We start from the raw sequence: 25,638 nt of genomic DNA, 5'->3' as shown, positions 1-25,638 counted from the left end.
TGATTTAAGGGAACAGGTCGTGTGTCAGACTTGCTCAAGGACAAATTATTTGAGGACAGGAGCTACAGCTGTTGCTGCGTGTCCTGTCCTTAAATGATTTGCTCTCCAGATAAATAGCTCCTCGCTAAGCATAATAATGGTATATTTGAGCATTAATGCAAATTAAAAGCGCTTAACCCTACTGACTTGTTGGCTGCAGCTGCTGACCCAGTCGCAGAGGGCACTGTCAAACATTCACACACACCTCTCCAGTCTGGACAGAAATGCTCTCACACAGTTCCCCAAAGCTGAGGTATGTCATAAGGTCTAAACATGCCGCTTAAGAAATAACATTTTTGACGCATTTTCAGAGATTTTTTTTTTTTAACTCGTCTCAATTTTTTTCGGCATGGCAGAAGTCACTCAGGGAGGTTCAGCAGATACTCAACTCCACAGAGGGCAACTTTCATCAGTTAGTGGCACTGCTGAACTGCCGAGGTCTGAATAAGGTAACACAAGGCACAGCGCATGCATGCATGAAAGCTAAGTACCAAATTACTGATCCTTTTTATTCATTGATATATCTATCCATTTTCTTTCAGGACTACATTGACTCTTTGAAAGGCCTGTGCTACGATGGGATGGAGGGATTGCTCTACCTCTCCCTTTACTCTTTCCTCTCTGCTCTGGCCTTCACCGCCATCCTCTGCTCTCTGCCCGGCGCCTGGAGGAGCTTCCCCAGGTGAGAGAGAGAGTGTGAATATGTGTATGTAGTGTAAAGATGTAGGTGCCACTTGGTTCTATCAATTTTTCATAGAAATAGGGACAAATAGAACATTGTTATTTTCATACACTCCCACTTAGTTAAATACTGAATGGCCTCGCATAAACTAAAGAACGAGACAAGTACGAGGCGACAAAGTTGATGTGAGTTGAAGGTACTGAAAAGCAATAAATCCATTTTGTCCCACAGTGTCGTGGAGGACATTTTGTTCTCTGCTCCTCCATTCACAAAACATCCACAATCAGACCACAATTACAAAATGGTATTGCGTGGCATATAATGCTGCTTGGCATACAATGTGGAAAAATATTGGAGTGTATGAGAGATAATTGGTTGAAAGTGAAGTAAAAATTCTAGCATGTTTAAAAAGGGTATAATACAGTAATACCAATAATGAAGTTTGGCTCTCCTCAATTCTATTTTAAATTTTAAATTAATTTCTTTTTTGCATGTTCAGGGGTTTGGTAGCCACGGCACAGGTTTGTTGGATCTGCTGAGATGGATATGGAATAGGTAGTTAGTTCCAAGGATTCCATGGGAATCCTCTTCAAGTGTCGTCAGCTATCAGCAAGATAGTTTGTGATCAGTGCTGCTAGAGCATCAGTCCTGTAGATCAGTAGTTTGATGTTTTCTGTGTTAACCATTCGTGGATGAATACGTCACTTTTACCATCTGAAGCGTGCATGTTATATACTTTTTTCCGTGCAATATTAGAGTATAACTAATCATGAATAGTGACAGAGATTATCATGGAGACATCTTGTCAGATGTCTTATAATGGAACTATAAGAATGAATATAGCTATGAAGAGAATACGGTATAAAGGCACATTCATCGTTTCTCTGCTCACACATGCACCTCTCTGTCTCTTTCATGGACCACGACAGTGAATCAGAGGAGTACGAAGACTCGGACAGCGAGAGTGAGGACCCCTTCACCTCCCATCAGGCACGTAGACAGACGGCCTCGGGGTCTCAGCGAGGGGCCATGACCCCCTTCTATAATTACCCGGGGGCCGGGTGGACACCCCCCTTTTCTAGCGCGCCGCCCCTCCCGTGAGTAACACAGACACTCAGACACACAGACAGACAGACAGACAGACAGACAGAACGTCCCAGATGTTGCAGGAGGAGGAGGCTGCTCGTAGATACAGCTTGGCATAAAGCTGGTGCTTCTGTGTCGAGATGCGTACCTATGGGCAGCTGTTCTACTGATGCCCCCCAGATCAGGGATTGTAAAAAGTCCAGCATGTACACAGAGTATACTTAAACACATAGAGACTGACTGAGCACTATTAAGACGTTTTTGTGCAGACACATAGTCTTTTTGGTGAAGAAATCACAGATTTCCCCTCAAACAGCATTCATTATATTCATGATATACATAACAGATGTTGCAAAGTTGTCTTTACTACAGAATAGTTGAAGTGCAGTGTAGTCAGCTAGGTTCACACACTTTTGTCTCTATATAGACATGTAGTCCAAATCCACAGAGCTGCCAGGTTAAGCACATGCATTGCAGACAGACACACAGACAGGTCAATATGGACTAGAGTTTAGGCAGAGAAACAGACACAACTCCAGAGGTCTGTCTGTCTGTCTGTGTGTCTGTCTATTCGTCTGTCGAGTGTTTCAGGACAGACGATGTAGGCCGCTCGGTCATTTTCGCAGATCTTGTCTCAAATGGCGTCCTGTCTCCTAAACAGTAGTAGACTACTGCTGTGTTGGGGGGAGGGTGTCATTGACGAGGCAGCGCTCGTAAAAACTCCGGCGATGTGAGGCTCAGGTTGACTATAGGTAACCCCCCAGACCCCCCCCCCCCCACCAAAAAAACACCCCTTTGCATCACTCTCATCTGTCTCCTCACTGTGTTGTCCATACCTCTCAAGTTATTTCTCTGGATCTGTCCTTTACTCTTTATCATTCCTCCTTTTTGGTTCTCCCTGTTTCTCACTTTCAATTTTCTCATCTTATTTTTTTTCTCTTTCTCCCTCACTGATGTTTCCAAGTTTAGTCAGAGCACTGAGAAACCTAATCGTTGGCTATTTAACGTCCTATTCTAATGCCAGCTGATCATCTTGACTGCTCCCATATCTAATATTAACACTAAAATACAAGGACACTGACTAAACCAAACTGTCAAGGCTCAGAAACTCAGCAAGCACTAAAAATACAGTCCACTCCTCTTCAATAGAATCTACTCAGGATTGCTTTAAAAGCTTTCTGGGGTTTATCATGCAGATAAACAGATTCATTAGGGAAACAACATTACAGCTGAAATTGGACTGGTGAGTCACACCCAGCTCTAAATGCATGTAATTGCAGATTATTGTATAAATCCTGCAGTGCATCGTCATTCAGGAGTGGACTGTACGCCTGCTGCTGGTGCTCTCAGTGCCTTGCTCGAGTGCCAGTAGTACTAATACCTACTAGTTTTATTGAGTGCTGTTTTTTTCGCACTATATTTCTAACCGCTCTCTCTCCTTCTTTCCTGTTACCTGTCCTTGGCTCCCGTCACCCCGCGGCCCCCGTCCCTTCTGTCTTTCTCAATGTGTCTCACCCCTGTTTCCCTCTCTCCTTCATCCTCCGTGCCTCCTCTCCCTCCTCTCCCTCCTCTCTTGTGTCCTTGTCTCTTTCTATCTCTATACAGGACTCCAAACGTTTCCTCCAATGGCAACCCTGGCTATGAGAGCTTACCCTTGACTGACAGGCAGTCCCCACCCCCCTCTGTGAGTTCCTCTGTACTTGTGACGCCATCGCAATCTGTGCCATTTTATCGTTGCTGTTCGTGCACACGCTCGCTTAAATAATCTGTATCAAACGGTTTAACATGGTGACCTCGAAGGACCCCGGGTGCTGGCCTTTTGCTCTTTTTGTTGCTTCAAAACCTGCAGAAACAAGAACGAGAATTTACACATTTTCACTGTTCCTGATTATATTGTACATAACTCTTTGTTACTAACATGCATTTGGGAGCTCTTCATGTTTTATTATCGCTATCTGGCCATTTAACAGAGCCCCCAACCTTGACCGTAACAATTTAAATGACTATAATTAACATTCAGTGTGAAATTGGCAGCTTTCAATCGCATCTGTGGAAAAAAAAGTTCCCTCACTATCTTTTTCTGGGGCTTTCAGTCGCATTTCACAGTCTTCCTCAGCAGATGGAGTTTAGAGTTTCAAAACTGCCACATATTTATCACATTACCAAATTCTGTATTGTGATGAAAATGTAGCTATCTCCATGACAAATAAACAAACTACATGTGTTGACGAAGACCATGAGATGCAGCTGAAATCTGGAAAAAGCTGGTTAGTGGACATTGAGTTCATCTTTTTTTTGCAATACAGTCTTCTTGACTGACTGTAAACAGTTTTTGAGGAGGTAATGAAGTAAAGCAGTAATATTTACAGCTTTATTTCTCCTCTGAGTTTTATTTGAAATAGTTGAAATTCTGCATTAACATATTAAAGCTTGTTGGTCAGATAGTGAGCTAAACATGTGCTGTCTTCTACTCTTGAGTTGAGCTTGTGTGAATAACACATGTTGTCCTCCTCTTTTATTTTCTCTCAATACTCCCTTGGACCATCTCAACCTCTCTCCTGTTCTGGACGTACAGTACTCTCCCAGCATGCTGACTGGTTACGGGGGAAGTCAATCACACCCCAACCCCGCCCATTCGAGGAACCTGTATTCACGTTGATTATTTTTTTGTTAGGAAATGTATAGAAAAAAAATGTTTAGTTTTCATATGAATGGACACTTTACTGAAATGAAAAAGAAACTAATCTAAATAAAATGAATGCTAGGTGTGAATTCAAAGTGCATAACGTCAGTACCACTGAATATTATTATTATTATTAGACGCACTTAAAAGAAACAGGTCTAAATGGACTGTTGATATAACCGACAATGACAATGCTGGTAGGATGGTTGTGCAAATATTAACCAAGTCCACTTGGTCTAAATTGTTTCCCCTCGTCTGTCCAAACTCTGTGTAAACTGTGAACAGTGGTGAGGCAAGTCAGAATGGTATTGACGTTACTACGTTGTAGTTTTATATTCTTAAATGTATCAGTACCACCGATTTATTTTTAAGTTTTTATATAAATATTGTTGTAGAAAAACACTGGCACGTAGCAACAAGGCACATTTTTTTTCTGTGAATGGTTAATGCAGTTCCTTCACTTGGTATCTTGTTTTTTTTATTATTACTTTTTTTATAGGTGGCAATTCTGTATTTTCCTTGTATGACCATATGGTATTCTGTATATCTCACTGTCTATAATATCTGAATAATCATGAACATGTGCTCTTTAAAAAAAATACTTGAGGGCTACCAAGACCCTGTTTTAATGATTGAATGGAGAACTACAACTGTCACTTGAGTCTTAAGTGGAGAACTACAAATCCCATGCAATGACAGCAGGTACATAGCAATATGATTCTTGCTACTGGTGCTGCAGTAGCCCTACCGTAACTAGCAATAATAACTATGTATAGCATTGGGTTACTGAGATCTCTCCAAGATGTTTTGTGTATATATGGTCTGGTATGTTGGAGATTTCATTGAATCCCCCGTCCTCGCCAACTGACCTTGTTAACCCTTGAATTGAGTTTGTATGGTTATCAATGCTCCTTTTGAATGGCATCCTTTTACACTCAAGAGTCTAATATAAATAAAAATAACTTCAATAACCTTCACCTGGTCTTCATTGTGTCTATGAGTCATTGCAACGTAAGTAACAAACAAAAAGCTTTACAAAGGGATTCATACTTAAAACAAGAGGTCAAAGTTTAATATAAATAAGTTTCACTATTACGAACCGCTGAGCTTAGGTTTATGTGTGAGTTAGTCACTAGTGTGTACCAGAGACAGTGCTCCTATTATTCTGGATATGCATAGATCAATAAGAGAGACAAAATACAAACACAAAGGTTACATACAATCACAGAACCAGTGTTTTTGCATGTTAGTTATTTAAAACAAATGAAAAAAAACCCTTTCATTTTAGATGTAAAACAAAAACTTTCCATCTTCTTTCATTCATAATAAAACTGTGTCAAACTCATCGTGGAGAAACTTGAGACCTGGAAGAAGTGGATACTGCATCCTAATCAAAGTCTTGTCTGCTTTGAATGTGTCAACGCTTCATTACTGTGTGGATTCAGCTGCTGCATCATCACACATCAATGACATAACTTAGGGGTTCACAATGTTCATTGTGATGGATTAGAGATCTCAAGCACACTTTAAATCTCTGCAAATTGTAAGCTAAATGAGAGGAAAACAAAGGCAGCCAGGAAGACAACCAAAAACACATTTTAAAATCCAAAAACCATGGTACGCTATGAAAAATGTTCAGAGCGTACTTAATGGAAGAAAACATGCAAAGACACTGGCGGTCCTTCAATGCCTCACCAGGTGATGCCTTCACAGTATCTGTGTGTGTGTGTGTGCGCTCATGCTCACACGCACGCACGCACACACACACACAGACACAGACACACACACACACACACACACACACACACACACACACACACACACACACACACACACACACACACACACACACACACACACACACACAAACAGTGCTAACAAATCTAACTGCAGTGCATAGGAGGTTCACCATAATGGTCGTGGATAGAGATAGTGCTGCTTGATAACGGATACATTTTGACATGACCATCGAGCAAAAACGACTCGATTGCAATAGTCTGAGACAGCTAAACCATTTTGATGTTGGTTATGTTTTGGTACTCAAAGTCGAACAGGTGTCCTTATTGCAGATGGTTCTTCATGCAGAAACACTGCAATATCTCTACCATGAAACAGTAAAAGTTCAGTCATAAGTCACAACTTGAGTATCATCAAACAAGCCTACATTTGCTTCAAACTTTGTTAGTTTAGATACACTTCCCCCGTGTTCAAAACAAAGGTACTAAGAACAGGACAATGCATATACATGGGTCATATCAGAGCGAAAGCTTTTACAGCTGTGACCATCAAAACAGTTCTTCATCTCAGGAGTAAACACCGGTCTCTGCTTCTCTTTGGAATTTCCTGTGTGTAGATATCAAATGGTTTTTAGTGCATTCCCTGAAGAGTTTTCTGTAATCTGTCATCATCATCCCAGAGAATTTTTTTCCTCATACTATGTAAAGGTATGTCCTGTCACCAGAGCATCACTTCTTGGGGTTGTCAGAGTTCAGCCATGAGCCATCCTCCTCCACGTCCCGCCGTACGACCAGGAGCATCTCTGCCACGTCCTGAGAAAGCTGTTCACTGAGAAATGTGCTGAAAGAGAAGCAAAGCGGAACCGTAAGAATAACATGAACACAGACAGAGGGCAGATTAGTGCTCTCACACAAACAAACGGTGAGGTAAGCCACATGTGACCCCTCATATGGGATGACTCACTCGCTGAGACAGAAATCAAGCAGCACACCAAAGCCAAGTTTTGATCTCACTCAGACACACATGTCTGCTCTGAAGAGACATTTTAAAGATGTGAGAGCACATTCTTACCGTAGTTCTGCTTCTCCCCCGATACAGACGGGACTCTTCAGCTTGGAGTCCAGGTTGTAGTACTGTCCATTTACTTGCCGAACCGCGAGCCAGTGTCGCCTTCGGAGTGGGAGGGACACGATCCCCAGAGAAACCCGTGATGGGACATTAAGAATAAAACCCTGGACCTTTGGCATGCAAAGGCTCTCAACTGTCCTGGATGATTTTTTTTTTTTTAAAGGGAGAAATTAGCTTGTTTAAACTCCAAACAATGTGTTACTGTATCTTTATTCAGAAAGCTTCCATGGAAATTGGAGAAATGCTTAACAAAACAAGCCCAGAATATGCAAAGTACATTACGAAGTAATGTGTGTTACGCTCAGTGTGTTTCACTCACCTGCGTTTGTCCCACCACACGGCAGCCAGTTCTCGGCTCTGCAGTGCTGCCATGATGACGTTGACGTCATAGTTTCCTGTACCCAAGACTGAGCGGTGAGGGTTCACCACACACTGTGGAGCCAGCCTGCAGACGGAGCGCAGCAGAGCAAATGAGCATTTTAAAAAAGGGAAATCCAACATGTATTTGCTGGAGCTGTTTTAAATTGAGTCTCTTCCTGCCAGGTCTGTTTGGGGTGTGGAGCTCTGAGGTTTTTTGTTTTCCCTCATTCCTGTATGAACATCTCTCTTAACTCTCAAGCTCAACATCCATGGGATACATCTATGTCTTTGCGATTCATGTTATTTGTTTCTAACAACCTGGAAAAAGTTTCTGTGAGTCGATGAAATCACAGGGTTGCCCGCAGGAAATTCTTCAGCCACGGTCACAAGCTACCCAGACCATGACTCATGTCATTTCAGTCAATTAAGTTAGTAAATGCAAAGCCTTTTGCTGCGTGAAATTGCACCACTGCTGTTGTTCACTGAAGGTTCACGTTATATGTGAGAAATCCAGAAGTCAGTGATTGGTTCATTGTCAGTTGACCCACTCCAACAACCTGAACATTTAGCCAAATAGTGTTCCCTTTCCCTTTACAAACCTTTGGAGGAATTCTAAATGTATTTATCTTCACCTGTACAGATGCAGCAGGTTAGATGTTAAAGGTTTGTTGTTTTTGTAAACCCACAGATGTCTATGAGTCTACCTGGGACGATAAAATGCTTGTCTGGGACAAAACCAGGACTGTACCTCTCCGCTCTGCTCTTCCTCTCTTGTTACTCTGGAAATGTTGCATTTAAACGTTGGCGTTACCTCTGGCAATAGATACAACCAGCTGCTGCATAACAGTTATGGAATAACGTTTTGTTAGGGAGGCTATGTAACTAAGTTGTGGAGTAACATATGGAGGGCTGAGATCACAAAGGCTAGGTTAGCTATACACCGACACATGCTGGACACGTTACCCTACCGTTTGCAGATGTCATCGGCTGTCTCCTTGGTGAACACCCGCTCCTGGAGCACGTTGTTGAGTGCATGGATCGCGCACAGCTCCAGTCGTTGCTTCTCATGAAACACGTCTCCTTCGCTCATGCTAAAAGCTCTCTACACACGAGCACAGAGAAGGAGCCCCGTTAGCAGATCAACATGAGCTTTAATACAGTTAACGCTAGCAGCAGTTCAAGCTAACAATAACAAGAACTTAAAAGTCGTTAGCTTACCGTTAACGGCTGCTAAACCGTCACAGCCTCGTGGTTATACTCGGTGTTTGGCTGCGGGCAGCGTTTCTAAAAAAAACTATTATTAATCGACAATGGCTACACAAAGCCACTGACCTGCTGATAAAAACGCTTCCCCGTTACAAAAAGATACTGGAGTCTGACAGCTACATCCAGAAACCGGAAGCAGATCCGTTGTTGTTGTTGGCTTGTTGTGCAGTTTCACGCACATTTACGGTATTAACAGCAGCGAGCAAATTCGTCACTTTAACCCGTTGTGATTATCATTTATATAAAAATACGGTCGAATAAACTATGATGGGAAGTCCTCTGCTTTGCTCCGCACACACACGTTTTCAGTCCACCAGGCGGTTAGACCTCACGACTGTGGACGTTGTGTTGAAGCGCCCTCTAGTGGTGAGCCGTGGTATAGATCATGGTAAAGTTATACCTATTAATATTAAAAACACTGATGCTAAAATTATGGAGCTTTGGGGTTGGAATAATGGACTATAACCTTTGAGGCAATATACAGTGTTCATGAGGTGTTGTTTTTTAAATCCCCACCCCACAGGTATGATTTAAACAAACGACATAAATAGCGATGCAAATTAATTTGCAGAAGGAGAAAAGAATAAAACACTCACAAAAGAGCTTATCCATTACTTCTACTTTAACGACTTTAACACATACATCTATATATAAACAACATCTAACTAAATTATGGCAATGTATTGCTGCTTCTGTGAGAACAAGGCAGAGATTTATGCAGAGATCTGTTGTTAGAAACTGGTTTATAGGTATTTTGGCACCCTTGGTAAGGGAATTGCATTCTCTATGCAGCTGGCTGCCAGTGAAGGGGTTTCTTCAAATTCCTACAATATTACAATGTCTTTTTGGCTGTTTGTTTTGGTCAATTGTGTTGGTTTTGTTGGTTGTAGATCATCCAACAAACTTAATTCCTGCATCTTGCACAACATCCACGACCATAAGTGTGATTTTATGTACTCCTTGTAATTTAAGCTAAACTGAATTTAACCAAATCAGACTTAGATGGTGGCCAGTTCATACCATAGGTATGTCAATTAGATGTGTATTTTTACCATTTACGTACATTGTACTGTCCTAAGTGTTAATTGTATATGATGTTCAACAACAATCCCATGGGTTTATTGGCACTTTAAAACAAGCAAACATCTTGTTAAATGCTGATTTGTTTTCTTGTAGTTTTTGTTTCAGAGAGGCTGCAATTTTGAATTTAGTTCTGTATAAGTTTCACCCTACTCATCAAATACCAGTATTCTTCTATTATTGTTCTCCCTTGCATGCCTCTGTTTGTATGTGAAATGCAGTGTATTTACTTGTGCATTTCATTTGAATTCCACATAACATTACTTATCTTTTCAGCACTGTTTCAGGGGTGTGGGAAATTTTCAAACAGACCTATAGCTGACTAGCATCAGTCATGTTTTTGATTCTGTGTGGCTGATAGGGCTTCCAACTGTGACGCAACGACATTAGTGTATCATGATTGGCTGAAGGTTTGTGACGTTTAACGTCATTAAGCAGCCCATTGGTCAGTGGTAGTAGGTTAAACTGAGGATCGTATTTTTGTTCCTGTGTCAACCAAAAGAAGAAAAGAAGAGCAGTTAGTGAGACCCAGCTAAGTTCCCATCTTAAGGCCGTTTTATTTTAAAGATTACGGAAAGGTCTCCTCACACCTGACACCAGCCAGACATTCACCACCTTAGCAGAGACCCGTTTGAAGATGGTAAGTCGGGTGACCGAGGATGTTGCTAACGGCTAACGGGAGTAGCTGCTAGCTTGATCCGATGTTTAGCCGTCGATTTTTTAATTTGGGTTGTGACTACTTGCTGGAGTGTCCGACGTTAATTAACCTGGATCTACATTTTTGTAATGTAATATATACATGTATGTTATTAAATACTGTATCACACGTGTTACAGTCATCGAGCAGCTTTAACATGAGCGTCATCTTGAGGCTAGGCTAGCATGGCTAACAGTAATGAAACACTAACGTAACGTTAAAGTTACCTAGACTGGAGTGTCCTTTATCGGACGTCACAATCGCCTTTCCATCGTTGGGACGTTGCCTGGCTGTCGTGATTGTGTGAATGCCAGATTAGTTAATTTAGTTTTTTTGAACTTTTCTTATTCGTAAGAGTTGAAATGATTGTGAATATGCTAACGTTACATGATGAAGAGCAACCAGACATTAGTTGATGGTGGATTTGTCTTTTACCAGTTGGGGTTTAGTGATCTTTATTTAATTATTATAACACAATAAATAGAACATTGTGTGTGGGCATCATTGACAACGTAACATTAGTTTGCTTTATTGTTAGTGCAATTAATTGATTACCAATAAATCCCAGAAAATTTAATTTTTCTTTTTTTTTTAGCTTAAGTCTTAAAGGACTACCCTGTATGTACAAATATTACTTTTCAAAGCTGATACCTCTATTCATTATTCTCACTCACTCATTATCTTTGTTTGGTCAAAATGCATGTGCAAAACAGGTTGCATATTGTTAGGAAATAAGACCATAATACTTTTTAGCGTGGCATGTATTTTTGGCAGCATTGCATTGGTGATAAGCTCCAGGAAAAAGATGACTACAGCATTTATAATGCTGCATTTTCTGTCCACCAAGGTGAATTCCCTCTGTATCAGATAGTAAGTTAATGGTGGCAGTAAAGCAGCTCGATCATTGTCAAAATACCTCTAACTTTTAGATTTTCTCTTGTGTCTGTATGTACAAATCAGGGTTCAACGTTAATGTCTTTTTTATTTCACTTCACTTGCCCGCTTGAGCAGGTTGGTCAGAAGACTACTTGCCTGAAGTCAATTTTTACTTGGCCCAATTCAAATTGTTTTGTTCATTAGCTGGTATCAATACACAATCGGTCCTGTACATGTGCGACTCTCAACAGAGATGAGAAGGATGCGAGAAGGCTCACTCCTTCCAATGTGTGAGTTGCTAGCTTCACCAGCTCGACGTGGCGTTTACTTGCCCCTGGCAATCGGGTATCCTTGTTGTTGGCTAAACTCTCTCTCTCTCTCTCTCTCTCTCTCTCTCTCCCTCTCCCTCTCTCCCTCTCTCCCCCTCTCCCCCTCTCCCCAGAACTCCAATGTGGAGAATTTGCCTCCTCATGTTCTTCGCTTGGTCTATAAAGAAGTTTCAGCTTTAGCAGCAGACCCGCCCGAGGGTATCAAGATTTATCCCAGTGATGAAGACATAACTGAGCTACATACAGCCATCGAGGGACCGGGTAAGGATTGCAATATGGTGTCATACCAAATGGGCGTTGGCCATGATAACTTAAATATAATCTATATAAAAATACATTACTTTGTGTGCATTCTCAAGATAAGAAATTGTTGCATGAAAAGAAACAGTTTATTCAGCATAGAGATAGATGTCACACTCTTCTCCTCAACTATGTTTAGGTTCTTTTTTTCTGTCAGTTTTACGAAGTAGGAATTGTTTCCTTTCCATGGCTCCTTGAAAATGTAAATATTGTAAAGAAGCTTTGTGTCTGAATTTACTAGATGTTGCTAAGAACATGTGATGCACTTAACCCACGCAGTGTGACACATTGTCCATGCTGTCGTATCACTATGATCTTATTGCTTCAGACCGTGTTATTGTTAAGTACGCCATGAAGTGCCAGACCACATTTTGTTAACTCCTCCACAAACCAACTTCTCTGCATGTTTTATTCATTAGACACTGACATTGGTATAGATATCAGATATTTGCAAACAAATTGTATCAGGGTTTCTGCTGCTCCTATATATATATATATATTTTTTTTTTTTTTTTTAAATTAAGTGTTTAAAAAGTCTTAAATCTCTATTGCTTTAAGCTGTAGGAATACTGTGTATCCAAAACAGACATAAGCTTCTTTCAGTGACTGGTTTCAAGTGGCAACACAGTATATTTTTAATAGATTATGATTTCAATGTACATGTGTTTGTTAGTTGGTTCAGTTGCCTCTCATTGACCCTTTTTGTTTTCATGGATCGAGTTTGGCACAGTCGAGACATACTGTTCATGAGATGAATTCTTTATGCTTTGACAGAGGGAACTCCGTTTGCTGGTGGCGTTTTCCGAATGCGTCTGGTCCTCGGGAAGGACTTCCCTGCGGTTCCACCCAAGGGGTATTTCCTGACCAAGATTTTTCACCCCAATGTGGGTCACAAGGGAGAGATCTGTGTCAACGTGCTGAAGAGGGACTGGAAGGCAGAGCTCGGCCTCAGACATGTCTTACTTGTAAGGAGAACCATCAGTCTTTGAGTGTCAGCCGTGTTGCCATCACCACTTTTAACATTTTAATCTCCTTTTATTTCCCCACAGACAATCAAGTGTCTTCTCATCCATCCAAATCCAGAGTCGGCTCTGAACGAAGAGGCCGGCCGTTTGCTGTTCGAGGACTATGCAGAATACGAGTCCCGCGCTCGTCTGCTCACAGAGATCCACGCCATGGGCGGGTCCTCTGGGGAACCTCAGGACCCTAATGACGGCCCACAGCCGAAGAAGCATGCGGGCGACCCCATGAAGAGAGCGGGGCCCAGTGCGGCAGCGGTGCCAGCGGCTCTGGGTAACGGGGCCAATGGAGCCAGTACCACCAGCAGCAATAGCAACAGTAGTAGTAGCACTAATGTAGCAGGGAAAAAGAAAGCCGATAAAAAGCGTGCATTGAGGCGACTTTAATACCTCCACAGAATTCTCAGTGTGCGTGTGTACGTTTTGTGAGCGCGAGAGTGTGTGTAAATATAAATATTGGAAGTGTGCTGACAATGTTTTTGTTCCCTTTTTTTTTTTTTTTTCTGACTTTCTACCACCTATCCAGACTGTCCACTTTGTACTCATACCGTAACTTCTGTTTTGCCAGCAGTTTGTCCTGTCGGCATAACATGTTTGTTAATTATTCCCATACCCGAACACGCGATGATAAAATGTTTCTTCCTCTTTTTAAAGGAAAGACAACACCTGCACTGCGGAAATCATGCCATCCGCTGTATTTTTGCTCTGGGCCTATAGTGTGAATCATTAAGACAGGGAATGGGTTTCACTGTGCAAAACATGACCTCTAATGTCTGTCCAATAATAATGAGACATAACTGCTATAGTGTCGGGCTTGGTATCGGCTCTCTTTAAAGTGTTTCCTGGTTAATGCTGCTGTGATGGTACTGTGTACTGCTCAGCCAGGATGTTACTTTAATTAAAGTCAGGTTTTCAAATTAAACACAGAAATAATGGATAGAAGTTGCGAAACAAGAAGTCAGTGGGTTCACTATTGGGATAGAAATATTGTTAGTGTCACACAAAATTGTAACCTCTTTTTAAATAGTATTTTTCATAATGTGATCTGAATGACGTAAAGGTAAAGAGCTGGCAGTGGAGTATAAGAGGTCTGTTATGTTTTTCATGGAATCTCAACCCCTTTTTAACGTTTATTTAATTTTTAAAGGTTTTTTTCTAAAATTGTTTCACTGTCCAGTATTTACAGAAGTTGTTTATAATTGACATGTTCATATTCAGCTGTCTTGTGGTTGTGTGTGAAGACCTAGATCAGTGACTGAGGGAACAGGGTAGTTTGCAAGAATACTTTCTAAAAAATGAATTCTCTTACTTTCTGTATTAGGCATACAGTGGTGTGACTCGCTTAAACTACCCCTGCTTCCCTACAGAGCGGTATGTGCTCTCGGATACCCGGCTCTGCGACCGGCTACGTGGGTACCTGAGAAGACATCTGTAGTGAAAACTTCCAGGTTTGATAGAAGTCGTCTCCCCATCCGTTTCACTGGCAGGCAGGGTTTCCTGGGCAGGTTTTCTCTCTGTACTAAATGCATGCCGGGTCTACATTTCCCAAGGAAACACACTGAAGCGCTGTCTTAATTAGGATGGAAAATGTGCCTCTGAATCTCCTGTCATTGTGCAGACTGTTGGCTGGATATTTTGTGTCCATTTTAAATTATTTAAATTAATAAAACATTGAAATACAAGAAGTGAAATGACTAATATTTGCTCTATTTGGAGTTCCTTTGCGTGCATAATTATTTATTGTGGTAAAATCTTAGCTGTTTGTGTATCTTTATAGCTGCTGAGAATAGACGCTAGCCTCTGCTTTCACTACTCAGCGATGTACAATACCACTTTATTATGTTTATATCCTATTCTGCTGTGATGGAATAACCATTATGAGGAAATCAGTAATTGCATCCACCCCAGCAAACCAGTGAGTGAAAGTGCACCCGGTAGAGCGTCACTGGACCATCTAATGAAGGGCTCCGCTAGCCTCTGCTGCAGACATGCAGCAGCCCACCCACCTGTGCAGAAATAGCTGCCTGCCATGCAGGTAATTATCAGGCCCCTCTTAGACACCTGGGGGTCCACATAACCCTTTACACCTTTCTTAAGCCTCGTTTTGAAAGTGCGTACACCTCCTTCCCTATCTGGTATCCACCTCAATAGCATATCCATACCAACTTCTCTCCAAACAAACACTTTTAAATGCTATGAATCTCTGTTCTGATGTATTGTTGATCAGACGTAAAGTGTATGCATGATGGTTTGTCCTGTGTCACATAGCCTACGGTGAAATGGTATTCATTATGATTCATCCTGAGGTCTAGTGTGTGATCACTAAGTTCCTCAGTTAAAATCATTCGACGATGTGAGGATCGTGAGGAGGCAGGTCTTGTGTGTGACGTTGGCACGAGGCCAGACGAGTCAACTTCCTGTCTTATATATACATCAAAAACGCATCTCCATCACTCTTCCCTTTACGTTTTGTACATTTCCAGCTGTCCCTGCTCGTCTCAAACTTTTGAGAAATCTCTGAATTACCGATGCAGGTCCGGGTCTAATGGACAGTTTCGCTCACGCATCAGTGCTGGAGCTTTTGCGCCAATCCTCTCCCCTTCCCCGTTTTCATAGCTTTCATAATTGCCACCAACATAATGACACAGTTGCTGTGGCAACCATCTCTCTCTCTCTCTCTCTCTCTCTCTCTCTCTCTCTCTCTCTCTCTCACACACACACACACACACACACACACACACACACACACACACACACAGAAAAACACACACACTTTGGATTTCGGAGGTCTTCCACTGAATTTACCGGCTGCTTTGTATATAATAAAAATATATAAAAATGTATTTGTGTGTATATATATATATATATATATATATATATATATATATATATATATATATATATATATATATGTATACATTTTTGTGTCTCAACCCAGCATTATACTTTTATCTAAGAACAGCAGCTACATTCCTGACTGGTATTTTATCCCCAGAGCCATGTATATGTCGGTGTTCAGGGTCATTCAATTAAAGAGGCAAATTAAATGGAGGGGAATAGAGACGAACACCACTAGTTGAATGGGCCTAATGACCATCAGTGCCGAGCAGCGCGGAGTTGAGAGTCTCATCAGGCACCAGTCTGAGCGACCAATCACAGCGCTCCCCCACTGGCGGACCTCCGTGAAGCCAGTCGCAGTTAGGTGGTGTAACCTATCTCGCTTGGAAATTATGAAGGGAACCAGCTCCAGTCGATTCTAAATAGAGAAAAGTTAAATTGGGGGATTTTTTTTCCAGATGACGCGTTTGTTATTTTGAGCTCCTGAATTTACTGCGTGTTCTCCAGAATAGTTGCACTAGAACTTGTGCTCTTCGAGAAACGACGGGATTTTCCCCCCGATGTAGTGATAGTTGAATCGCTTTGTCACATGTATCAGAACATTTAAGAACATCTGACTTAAATCACTGACTCTCTCTCTCTCTCTCTCTCTCTCTCTCTCTCTCTCTCTCTCTCTCTCTCTCTCTCTCTCTCTCTCTCTCTTGCTTTAGTTTTTCCTCCCCTCTTTTTGCCGTGATGATGGATTATCAATAGCCTGATGGGGACACGTAAAGAACGACTGAGATCTGCAGCACTTGTGGAAGAAACGTTTAAAACAGGTGACGGATCCAGCAACAGTTCAAGCTGTGCTGATCATCCTCTGCCACAATAACAGGCTGCCATCTGAAGAACGCTACAGAGATACAGTGCGCAGGCTCCCCCAGCGCTGTTCTCCAGCATCAAACCCCACAGCAGCGCACAGGTAAGACACGACATTATGCACCTTTTATTAATGCAACGCCAATTACCGAATTACCTGCAGAAAGTGTTCGATACCTGTGTTTCTGTCTGTATGAAAAATGTGTTATACAATTTGTTTGGACGCATCAGCTGTGCTGGAGGCTGTCTAACAAAAAAACATTTGGATGAAAGCTGCGCCATAAAAACATAATTACGCTTTAGGCTTCATGACATGCTTTTCATCATTTAAACACTTTATTCGATAGCACATTGCGATGTTAGGAACATTTTGTTACTAAGACCGACACACCGACACATCCAACCGGACTACACACACAAACACACGCACCGGCACGGATACACCCACGCACTCTTAGCCTTCTGATGCATGCAAGTCATTTCCATTTCCATTTCCCGCATGCTTGTTCATTGCAAGTTGCAACTTATTAACCTAATGAAGGATGGCATTTTTTTCCCCTGAAGTGTCGATGACCAAATGCAAAGTCATTGCGCAGCATATATTTGACTGATACGACTAAAGCTGCGCCGCTGCTTTCACTGTAATTAATTGTATTTTGCATCAACGTCACATGACTTGAAGGATTGTTTCCCTTCATTGATACGCATTTCAGTGCGTTTTTGCAACAGCGTGTCTAAAGAAAAAAAAGGGGCCATTTTGTTTCATTTCCAACAACCTGTTGAAATTGTTGCATGCCCAGCCGTCTGCACGGCTTGTCAGCATTCAGCAATGAAAGAAAGGGGAGTCGTTTGGCTTATTTGCGTTGATACAGTTGCTTGCAAAGAAAGAAATCTGTGGAAATGCTTTGTTTAACCTCCAGTGGCCATGTAACTCAGGAATGCATCTTCACAGTTGTGAATGTGTTGCCCTTCACCCTTTAGTTCCCATCCTCTCTACTGCATTGCTTCAGCAACACAGTATAGAGATACCGACAGGAAAACATTTGCTTCTATTGTATGTTGAGTCACTTTGCTGGCAAAATTTGACATTGGACAATTCACGCTTTTGGGTGCAGGAGGATTGACCCTGCATGTTTTTAATTCTTTATTTTAGATCTCAGTTAAAAAAGCTGTAATTGCTCATTCATTGGGGAGTGGTTCGGACATATTGGCCAGAAAATCGTCATTAAGTGACCAGAAAAATCTGGTAATAGAAGTTGAGCAGCGGCGGCATCAGTGTCATCTTGTAGAGCAGGAGACGGGCAGATGTGACTTTGAAATTTGGTTTGGCTAATGGGTGTAGATTGGATTCTGCCTCCCTTCTCTTTCACTGCCTCTTTCACTCACACACAGACAGAGCTGCAGTGCTATTCTGAGAGAGTTAGCTGCCTCAACCCACGCACAGAATCTGAGAAAGAGAGAAAGGCAGAACGAGGGAGAATAGAGGAGAAGGAGGGAGCAAGAGGAATAAAGGAGAGAGAAAGAGACTGACAAGGAAGGTTTAAAGAAATTCCTACTATATTCTCTCACATGCACACAAAGCCTTTTTACAGTTTCACATTTTTACCCCTTTAACTGCTCCAACAGCAGCTGATTTACAGTCTCGATTAGCACTCTTCTTGTGCGTGGCGTTGACTGCATTTGCAGATCTGTTTGGCGGTGCTGTTTGTGTGATGTGCTGTGTTGTATTGGTAAGTGCTGGGAGAAATGTACTTGATTCTGTGCCACCCACACACCGCCCTCCCACTCATGGTCGTCTCTGCATCTATACCTCTGGCTCTTCCCGCTCGCCACAATCTCTTTGCTCATTTAAATCCCTATACCCTGCATTTATCCCTCTGCTCTCGTTCTCACATCATTGGCTTCTCAGGAGCTCCCGCAACCAAACAGGCACACTGACACACACTCGGCCTCTCGTGATGCCCACAACGCAATTAATAAAAAATGTCTGTATTGTGGCAGTGCAGGGTTCTTTCTAATCATGCCTCTCGTTTGTGTTACAGCGGACACATTCCAGGTTGGTCGACGTGTAAACTTGAAGAAAATTCTGGAAATCAAGCAGAACATTTAGAGACGACAGAGGAACTCTTTTGAAACGTTAGTCGGTTGGAGAACTGCTGCCTTTGTGTCTCTCGTTTTTCTTCCTCTGAACTCTCCTCAGAAGGTCAGAGGAGCATGTAACCGAAACAAGCGGAGCCCTCGGTGATTTCAGCATTCTGTCTCCCCCATCTGTGCCTACATTCTCCGCTACAGATAGGGACGTTTTTGATAATTACATGTAATTATAATTTCTGTGGGAGACAGATCTGCCTCTGTCTATTATTGCTAACACCTCCAACACAATAACTTCATACATTTACATATTTCTCAACAAAAGTGATATTCTTTGAACCTCGGAGACAAATCAGGAATAATTTTACTTGGAGAGACATGTCACATGGAGACGCAATGTGCCATTCAGTTCACATCTAATTAGTGATACTGTTCAATGACGGGTAACTTTTTGTGCCTAAAAGCTGAATAGAGAGCATTTAAAATCCATGACGTTTGCCTCATTTTGCAGTGAATTTCACAAGCTGGGAGTCGGTTTCTTGGTTTATGCTTACTCTTAATTTTTAGCTGTTACAGTCTTCTAGCACTTAAGCTGAGCCTCCCTCATTATCACCCCCACCCCAATCACAGTCACAGTCCGTGCCAGACACTCCGGATGCACATAAATCCAACGCTAGAAAAGATTGAGATAAAGCACACAACGTATCTATAGATGTGACGAGTGAACAAGTTCACATGGAGCTATGTCCCTGCTCTAGAGAAACTAGGCATCATTAATAGACAGTTTTGTCTGTTAATCCCATTTAATTGTTTACAATGCCAATGAACACAACATATACGAAAAGTATTCTAGATTTCATACATAGTTTCAGAAAATAATTGCTCTCATCTTATATAAGTACCAATTCTGAATGTATGTAGTGCCAGACTAAGATTCAGGAATGAACAAAACAGATACAACTGTTTACATTTGATAAAATACAGGCCATAGACTATTGTTCAAGTGCCATGATCAGCACAGGAATGTATAGGACCGCCATATTTTATTGAAAATCCTTGCTTCTAATTTTTACTGGCCTTTGTGGTTTCAAAAATGTATTCCATCCAGCAGTACGTCAACTATTTGTCCTTTTGTTCTGTGTGAGGTGAAGTGTAGAACAAGGCATTAGGCACTAAAAGCATGAAGATTGTTTTTTTCAATCTGTCCTTTTTACAAAGCTGCATCAATTTTAGTGTTTTTGAGAGGGCAACAGATGAAGTCATTACACATTCAGAGTTCCTCTCTAGCAGTAAATTAAAACCATTTTAATACCGTTAATGACAACTATTGAAACCTACCAACTGTTTTTGAGAGTGTTAGACCTTTTGATTTGGAATGTTCCTGACCTTTTCTAATATTACACCATAGAAATACTCAGATTCTGACAAAAAAAACAAAACAGGCTTCAAATTTCATCATCCAACATTGCTGAATGAAACTACGATACAGCATCAATATCCAGTAGGTTGTACATGCTACTTGATTATTTCACATGCCATTTTAGTGGGTTAAACTGCAAAAGCGGATACAGCGGTGTAACTGCATTGACTCAACAACAGAAAATAGATCTCTTAGTCATGTAAAAATGACGCCCACCACCAATCTCCTAGTCCTCGCTGTCTCCCTGCTCTCCCTCCTTACTGCCCAAGTCACCACTGTTGCGGAGACCTCTCCGTCCCCCCCATCTCAGCAAATAGACCGCTCACAGAGGCCTTTCACCGCGGAGCCCAAGGCTGGCCCCAGCCCCTCTCTCCTGCTCCTCGCCATGCAGGCCAATATCAGGCCGGCAGCTCTCCAAGGCAGGACTAAAACCCCCGAGAAACTTCCAGAAACCTCAGAGGGAGTTCTTGAGGCGCCTCCGAGACCCCTTCCCCAGGTCATGTTCCCCAAGAATGTGACTTCATCAGAGGCCCTTGCACCTCCCTTAGGCGCCGCCCAGGTAGCGCCCATTAAACCTCGTATGATGGACATATGGATGGATGTATGTCGGGGTTATTATGACGTCATGGGACAGTTTGACAGCGCTTTCAACTGCTCCAAGGACAGCTTTGTCTTTTGCTGTGGAACCTGCCACTACCGCTTCTGCTGCCCAGATCGCACCCGGCAACTGGAGCAGGACATCTGTAAAAACTATTACTCTCCAGACTGGGCCAAGCCACAGACAGACGCCATGATGTTACCAGATGATTTAGGTCCTGACCCGGACTTTGATCCGCTGAAGCAGCAGAGCCACAACACGGGCTTCGTCATCGGAGGCGTGATCGTTTTCATGGTGGCTGTCGCCGTGGGCATCAAGGTGGTCTTCAACAAGGTGCAACAGGAAGCCAACCAAAGGGACCTAAATATGCCCAGGTGAGGCTTTGAAAAATATTTTTTCGTCACCTCTCACTGCTGGATTTGTTACTTCCATTTATGTATGAATACTGTAATGAAATTAGGTCTTCAGGACTCCATAAACGGCCCACATTCATCATCCTGGGCTCAGAATTATGTTGTTAGTCATCAGATGAAACATATTTGATCTTCATCGAGTGGCTGCTGCAGAATTCATGGTTGTTTTGATTCCTCTAGGCTTTTTATCTCATATATGGCCCGTAATCTTGGCAATAAAGATTTGCATTTAGATTTTTGTACAGGTTGCAGTTTTCTATCTTAGGGTACAGTGGTGGAGAATGACAGCTGTTGACTTATATAGAGCGATAGGTTGATCCTTTAAAGAATGGTAATGATTAATAGAGAATTATTTTCTTCTAATTCTGCTTATTCAAGCACAGTTACAGGTTAATCATAGTACACAAATTAATAACCAAACAATTGGTGTTTTTGAAAAAGATTTGAATACCGTATATATTTTAAAAATATGAGATTGATATTTTCATAAATTTATCTCAAATTAAATGATTTACATTTATCCTCACATGAATATGATCAATCACTTACCCACCAATCCAATGTCCAAAACCGATACCCTGTAAACAATATTGATAATGATAAATATGAAATATCACAAAACATAGCATGGCATAACTTCATGAATTTGATATGATAGTCAGCCGTTAGCCAATAGTTTATTGTATATTTCATCTTGTGTTTCCCTTTTTTATTTCTTTTATCACATCATTAGAGCCCTGGTTGACATGTTGCGGCACCAGTCGAGCCCAGTCCAGCAGGATGAGAGAAACAACAGCGTGGCTTTGGCTGTAGCGGACACACAGGGGACACTGGGGAGACCTCCGAAAAATCTTTATGCCCCAGGACTGCCCAGCAAGGACAACAGATGTGAGGGTTCAGGTTATTTTACAGCATTAGTGAATAGCACAATCAGAACCCCAACCAGAACTTTGTAACAGCATCCTTTGTGTACCGGGGAACATCGCGTTTGTAGCCATTATGGAAAAAACAGAACAGGAATCTGACTTCTTTAAAATATGTGTGCTTTATATGAAGATGGTGTGAAGGTGAATTGATGCAAAAATGTTGTTAGTTGCTTTAATCTTTGCATGTTAAAGGACCATTGAACTGGAAACTGCCTGACATCCATTTTGAGCTGATTACCTTATGTTCTTCTTGCAGTGGACAATTTGCAACACAATTTCATCCACTCATCAGGCACCAGCCCCAAACACACCGCAACTATCGGTAAGGCAGCTGGTGAAAGCCGGGCTCCTCTGTGAATTACATGTAATCACCATGATGCTTCATTTACTTTATTCAGTTTCATTTAAGCTCAAAAGTAGACTCATTCATCCCAACAATAATAATGATTATCAGAGCTTTGGTTGCTTGTGTTGAAAGCAAGTTAAAATCTGTCTGTTGAATGTTAGCAGATTCTCACACGGCGACATGCAGTGCGCTATATCCAGAGGAGCAAATCTCATTTAACACACAGTTGTTTTCCTGCTGTGGTCCCTGTAGAACGCACCCCTCGAATGAACAATGCTCAGCTGGCAGCTGGAGGCACCCTGCTTTCCAGTAAACACAACAACACCAAATCCCAGCCGGCCTTCCACCACTCCCTGCACAACCTGGCTCAGCTGCCGCCCTCCTATGAGAGTGCCACCAAGCCTGAGCTCAACAGATATTCCTCGCTCAAACGCCTCGGTAAGTACCTTCATTTTACGAGAAATTAGGACAAATGTACCAGTCTGTCTGCCCCTCTTTTCCCTCGCAGCTGTTCCACGAGCACTGAAGCACGGTGACACTCTTGACACCAGGGCACCATAAAGTGCAGGATGCATCATTTTGTGCTGATGCTATTTACTGTGGTGATAAACAATTCTGAGAAATTTTGTTTGGCTTCCAGAGAAAGGTCTTGATGAGTACTCGTCTGGTTACTGCACCACCAAGAGACGGCCTCACACAGCCCAGCCGGCTCTCCAGTCCTCTCAGCACCACCTCCACTGGGGTGGAGACTACACCCTCAGTGGTAGAGGAACCCTCCCCAGGCATGCAGTCCGTCCCTGGATCCCGCCGCCGCCTTCTGGCATGCCTGCCTCACCAACCCCCAACCCTTACCCTCTGGATCCCCCGGAGCCCCAGTACAACCCTAATTATGACACTCTCTCCAAGCCCGCAAGGAAAGTTAAATCCTCCGACCAGCTGCTCAACATGGGTGACGTCCCTGGCAACACAGGAACACTGTCCAGGTTGTCCAAGAACCAGCAACACCAATACTACAAAGCCATGGTTGCCTCCAATAAGAACTCCAACACGCAGACCCTGACCAGGAAGACCCAGGACAGGCAGGACAGGCAGGACAGGCAGGACAGGCAGGACAGGCAGGATAGGCAGGACAGGCAGGACAGGCAGGACAGACAGGACAGACAGGAACGGTTGCTCATGTCCCCGGACCATTTGGAGGAAAGGATGGGGGTCGGCGGGATGGGGGTTGTAGATCCATACGCCCACACAGGAGGGATTGTCCCCACGCTGCCTCGCCAGCAGAAGGCCCAGTCACAGCAGAACGTCTGCGCCACGCCCTCCCTCGACCGACACCACATGATCAAGATGAACTCTCACCCCACGTCTGGACGAGAGCAGGAGAGGAGCACGGCCATGACGGGGCACATGAGCGGGGGCATGGGCTGGGCGGGGGAGCCACCCGGGCAGGGGGTAGTCATGGGAACGGGAACACTAGGGGGCCACAGCGCCAGGAGGATGGCTTTTGCAGCGAAACGGCAGAACACCATTGAGCAGCTACATTTCATACCGGGAGGGGGCGGTGGGGGGTCGGCAGGAAGTGGAGGAGGGAGTCAGGGCATCAGGACGGGGAGTAAAAATGAGGTGACGGTGTGAGGTTTGTGCCTAATGTAGAGTTTACCCCTCATCAAAGATATGGGACTAGATCACCCTTCTGCATTTAACTATTAGATATTCAACTACAAGAAATAAAACTAGAAGTATAAAGTATAGTAACAGTATAACGTGTTTAGGCTATTGAAATTAGTGTTATCTTGTAATTAAATAGCTTAAATATGATTACTTAATTAAAAATCTAGATGGGGAATATCTGTTCCAATTATGTAATAGCCTACATCAGCCATATTTTGTAACAAGATTTGCCATATTGCCATATACAGCGGTGCCATTACTGTAGATAGACTGACTGGAAGGGTGAAACAAAACCAACAGAAGTGTCGTTCATAATTTAGTTTTTATATTTGTTTTGCAAAAAGTACTCAGGAGCCATATTAGGTAGGGAACAAGACAATATATATATATATATATATATATATATATATATATACATATACGTATATATATATATATATATATATATATATATATACATATACGTATATATATATATACGTATATACGTATATATGTATATATATATATATATATATAGATATATATATATATATATATACGTATATATATGTATATATATATAGGTATATATATATATATATATATATATATATATATATATATATATATATATATATATATGTATATATATATATAGGTTGATGAAGAGGAGGAACATCTGGAATATTGTGTCACAGAATTCAATAGAAAATTGAGCCAACTACCTGCTGGACTGTCAGCCTGGTCAGCTCTCGCTGACAATGATTTATCAAACTGCACCTCACGGGGGAGAAGCCCGGTGGACCAGATGAGTGTGAATAAACCGTGTGCCTGGTGAGGGATTTTGGAGATCTGACACCTGAACCTCATCACAGGGAGAAAGAACCGATTTTTGTTGCTTCCCATGTGAATGAGTGGACGAGGTGGGGGCTGTTTCTTACTGGGACACTGCAGCCTTGGCAGGATTTGAAACCGCGGACGTACCCACATTACCAATCTGACGCCTGGGTTGCCTAGTTTTCCATGTGACCTTAGATCCAAACCCCCAGAGGGACTAACACACTGATCACTGTTACACTACAGGAGTGTAAACTGATGTTAGAGTACGTTATGGGTCAGTTTCCCCTAATGTTCCCATCTCAAGATCAGGACCTAACTGTAAAAATGATGGGCTACCAAATAATATAGAGCCATCTGTCATGTTATTACAAAAATA

At 42.2% G+C, this 25,638-nt stretch overlaps 4 protein-coding genes across 5 annotated transcripts in view; 3 read left to right on the top strand and 1 right to left on the bottom strand.

Annotated features, from left to right (window-relative positions):
* The window catches only part of ttyh1 (tweety family member 1), a 21,413-nt gene extending 15,951 nt beyond the window's left edge, over positions 1-5,462 (top strand). The window contains exons 11-16 of one of the 2 annotated variants that reach the window (XM_068735266.1): positions 200-292; positions 396-488; positions 582-721; positions 1,651-1,818; positions 3,413-3,491; positions 4,383-5,462. In XM_068735266.1, the coding sequence (XP_068591367.1) occupies positions 200-292; positions 396-488; positions 582-721; positions 1,651-1,818; positions 3,413-3,491; positions 4,383-4,466 (657 nt within the window). In that variant the 3' untranslated portion in view covers positions 4,467-5,462. The remainder of the gene's footprint in view (positions 1-199; positions 293-395; positions 489-581; positions 722-1,650; positions 1,819-3,412; positions 3,492-4,382) is intronic. The other variant, XM_068735267.1, reaches the window with a different exon arrangement.
* Positions 5,463-5,533: 71 nt separating this feature from the next.
* josd2 (Josephin domain containing 2) lies at positions 5,534-9,298 on the bottom strand. The gene is made up of 5 exons (XM_068735268.1): positions 8,934-9,298; positions 8,684-8,817; positions 7,675-7,800; positions 7,299-7,493; positions 5,534-7,067 (listed from the first exon to the last, which is right to left on the bottom strand). Exons 2-5 carry the CDS (start codon positions 8,803-8,805, stop codon positions 6,956-6,958), a joined length of 555 nt encoding a protein of 184 aa, XP_068591369.1. The 5' UTR covers positions 8,806-8,817; positions 8,934-9,298; the 3' UTR covers positions 5,534-6,955.
* Positions 9,299-10,529: 1,231 nt separating this feature from the next.
* ube2s (ubiquitin-conjugating enzyme E2S) lies at positions 10,530-14,967 on the top strand. The gene is made up of 4 exons (XM_068735611.1): positions 10,530-10,701; positions 12,077-12,224; positions 13,038-13,228; positions 13,313-14,967. The coding sequence occupies exons 1-4, from the start codon at positions 10,699-10,701 to the stop codon at positions 13,667-13,669; spliced, it is 699 nt and encodes a 232-aa protein (XP_068591712.1). The 5' UTR covers positions 10,530-10,698; the 3' UTR covers positions 13,670-14,967.
* A 1,506-nt stretch (positions 14,968-16,473) lies between these two features.
* LOC137891563 (protein shisa-6) lies at positions 16,474-24,812 on the top strand. Its single transcript, XM_068736243.1, has 6 exons — positions 16,474-17,081; positions 19,021-21,461; positions 22,234-22,388; positions 22,683-22,748; positions 23,025-23,210; positions 23,413-24,812. The coding sequence occupies exons 2-6, from the start codon at positions 20,695-20,697 to the stop codon at positions 24,402-24,404; spliced, it is 2,166 nt and encodes a 721-aa protein (XP_068592344.1). The 5' UTR covers positions 16,474-17,081; positions 19,021-20,694; the 3' UTR covers positions 24,405-24,812.
* Positions 24,813-25,638: the final 826 nt, after the last annotated feature.

Source organism: Cebidichthys violaceus, unplaced genomic scaffold (assembly GCF_023349555.1).
Source record: "Cebidichthys violaceus isolate CVI_PGR_0920_01 unplaced genomic scaffold, fCebVio1.0.p SCAF_7, whole genome shotgun sequence".
In the NCBI taxonomy this organism is placed as follows: domain Eukaryota; kingdom Metazoa; phylum Chordata; class Actinopteri; order Perciformes; family Stichaeidae; genus Cebidichthys; species Cebidichthys violaceus.
This window is presented reverse-complemented; position numbering and strand designations above follow the sequence as displayed.

Excerpts from the sequence above, each read along its gene's own strand:
- LOC137891563 (XM_068736243.1), top strand. The coding sequence starts at position 20,695 with ATGACGCCCACCACCAATCTCCTAGTCCTCGCTGTCTCCCTGCTCTCC. Across the intron at positions 22,749-23,024 it reads CAAACACACCGCAACTATCG|AACGCACCCCTCGAATGAAC; the intron begins GTAAGGCAGCTG and ends TGGTCCCTGTAG. Across the intron at positions 23,211-23,412 it reads TTCCTCGCTCAAACGCCTCG|AGAAAGGTCTTGATGAGTAC; the intron begins GTAAGTACCTTC and ends TTTGGCTTCCAG.
- ube2s (XM_068735611.1), top strand. Across the intron at positions 12,225-13,037 it reads TACAGCCATCGAGGGACCGG|AGGGAACTCCGTTTGCTGGT; the intron begins GTAAGGATTGCA and ends ATGCTTTGACAG. Across the intron at positions 13,229-13,312 it reads GCCTCAGACATGTCTTACTT|ACAATCAAGTGTCTTCTCAT; the intron begins GTAAGGAGAACC and ends ATTTCCCCACAG.
- josd2 (XM_068735268.1), bottom strand. The coding sequence starts at position 8,805 with ATGAGCGAAGGAGACGTGTTTCATGAGAAGCAACGACTGGAGCTGTGC. Across the intron at positions 7,494-7,674 it reads GTGTGGTGGGACAAACGCAG|GACAGTTGAGAGCCTTTGCA; the intron begins GTGAGTGAAACA and ends AAAATCATCCAG. Across the intron at positions 7,068-7,298 it reads GGGGGAGAAGCAGAACTACG|CACATTTCTCAGTGAACAGC; the intron begins GTAAGAATGTGC and ends CTTCTCTTTCAG.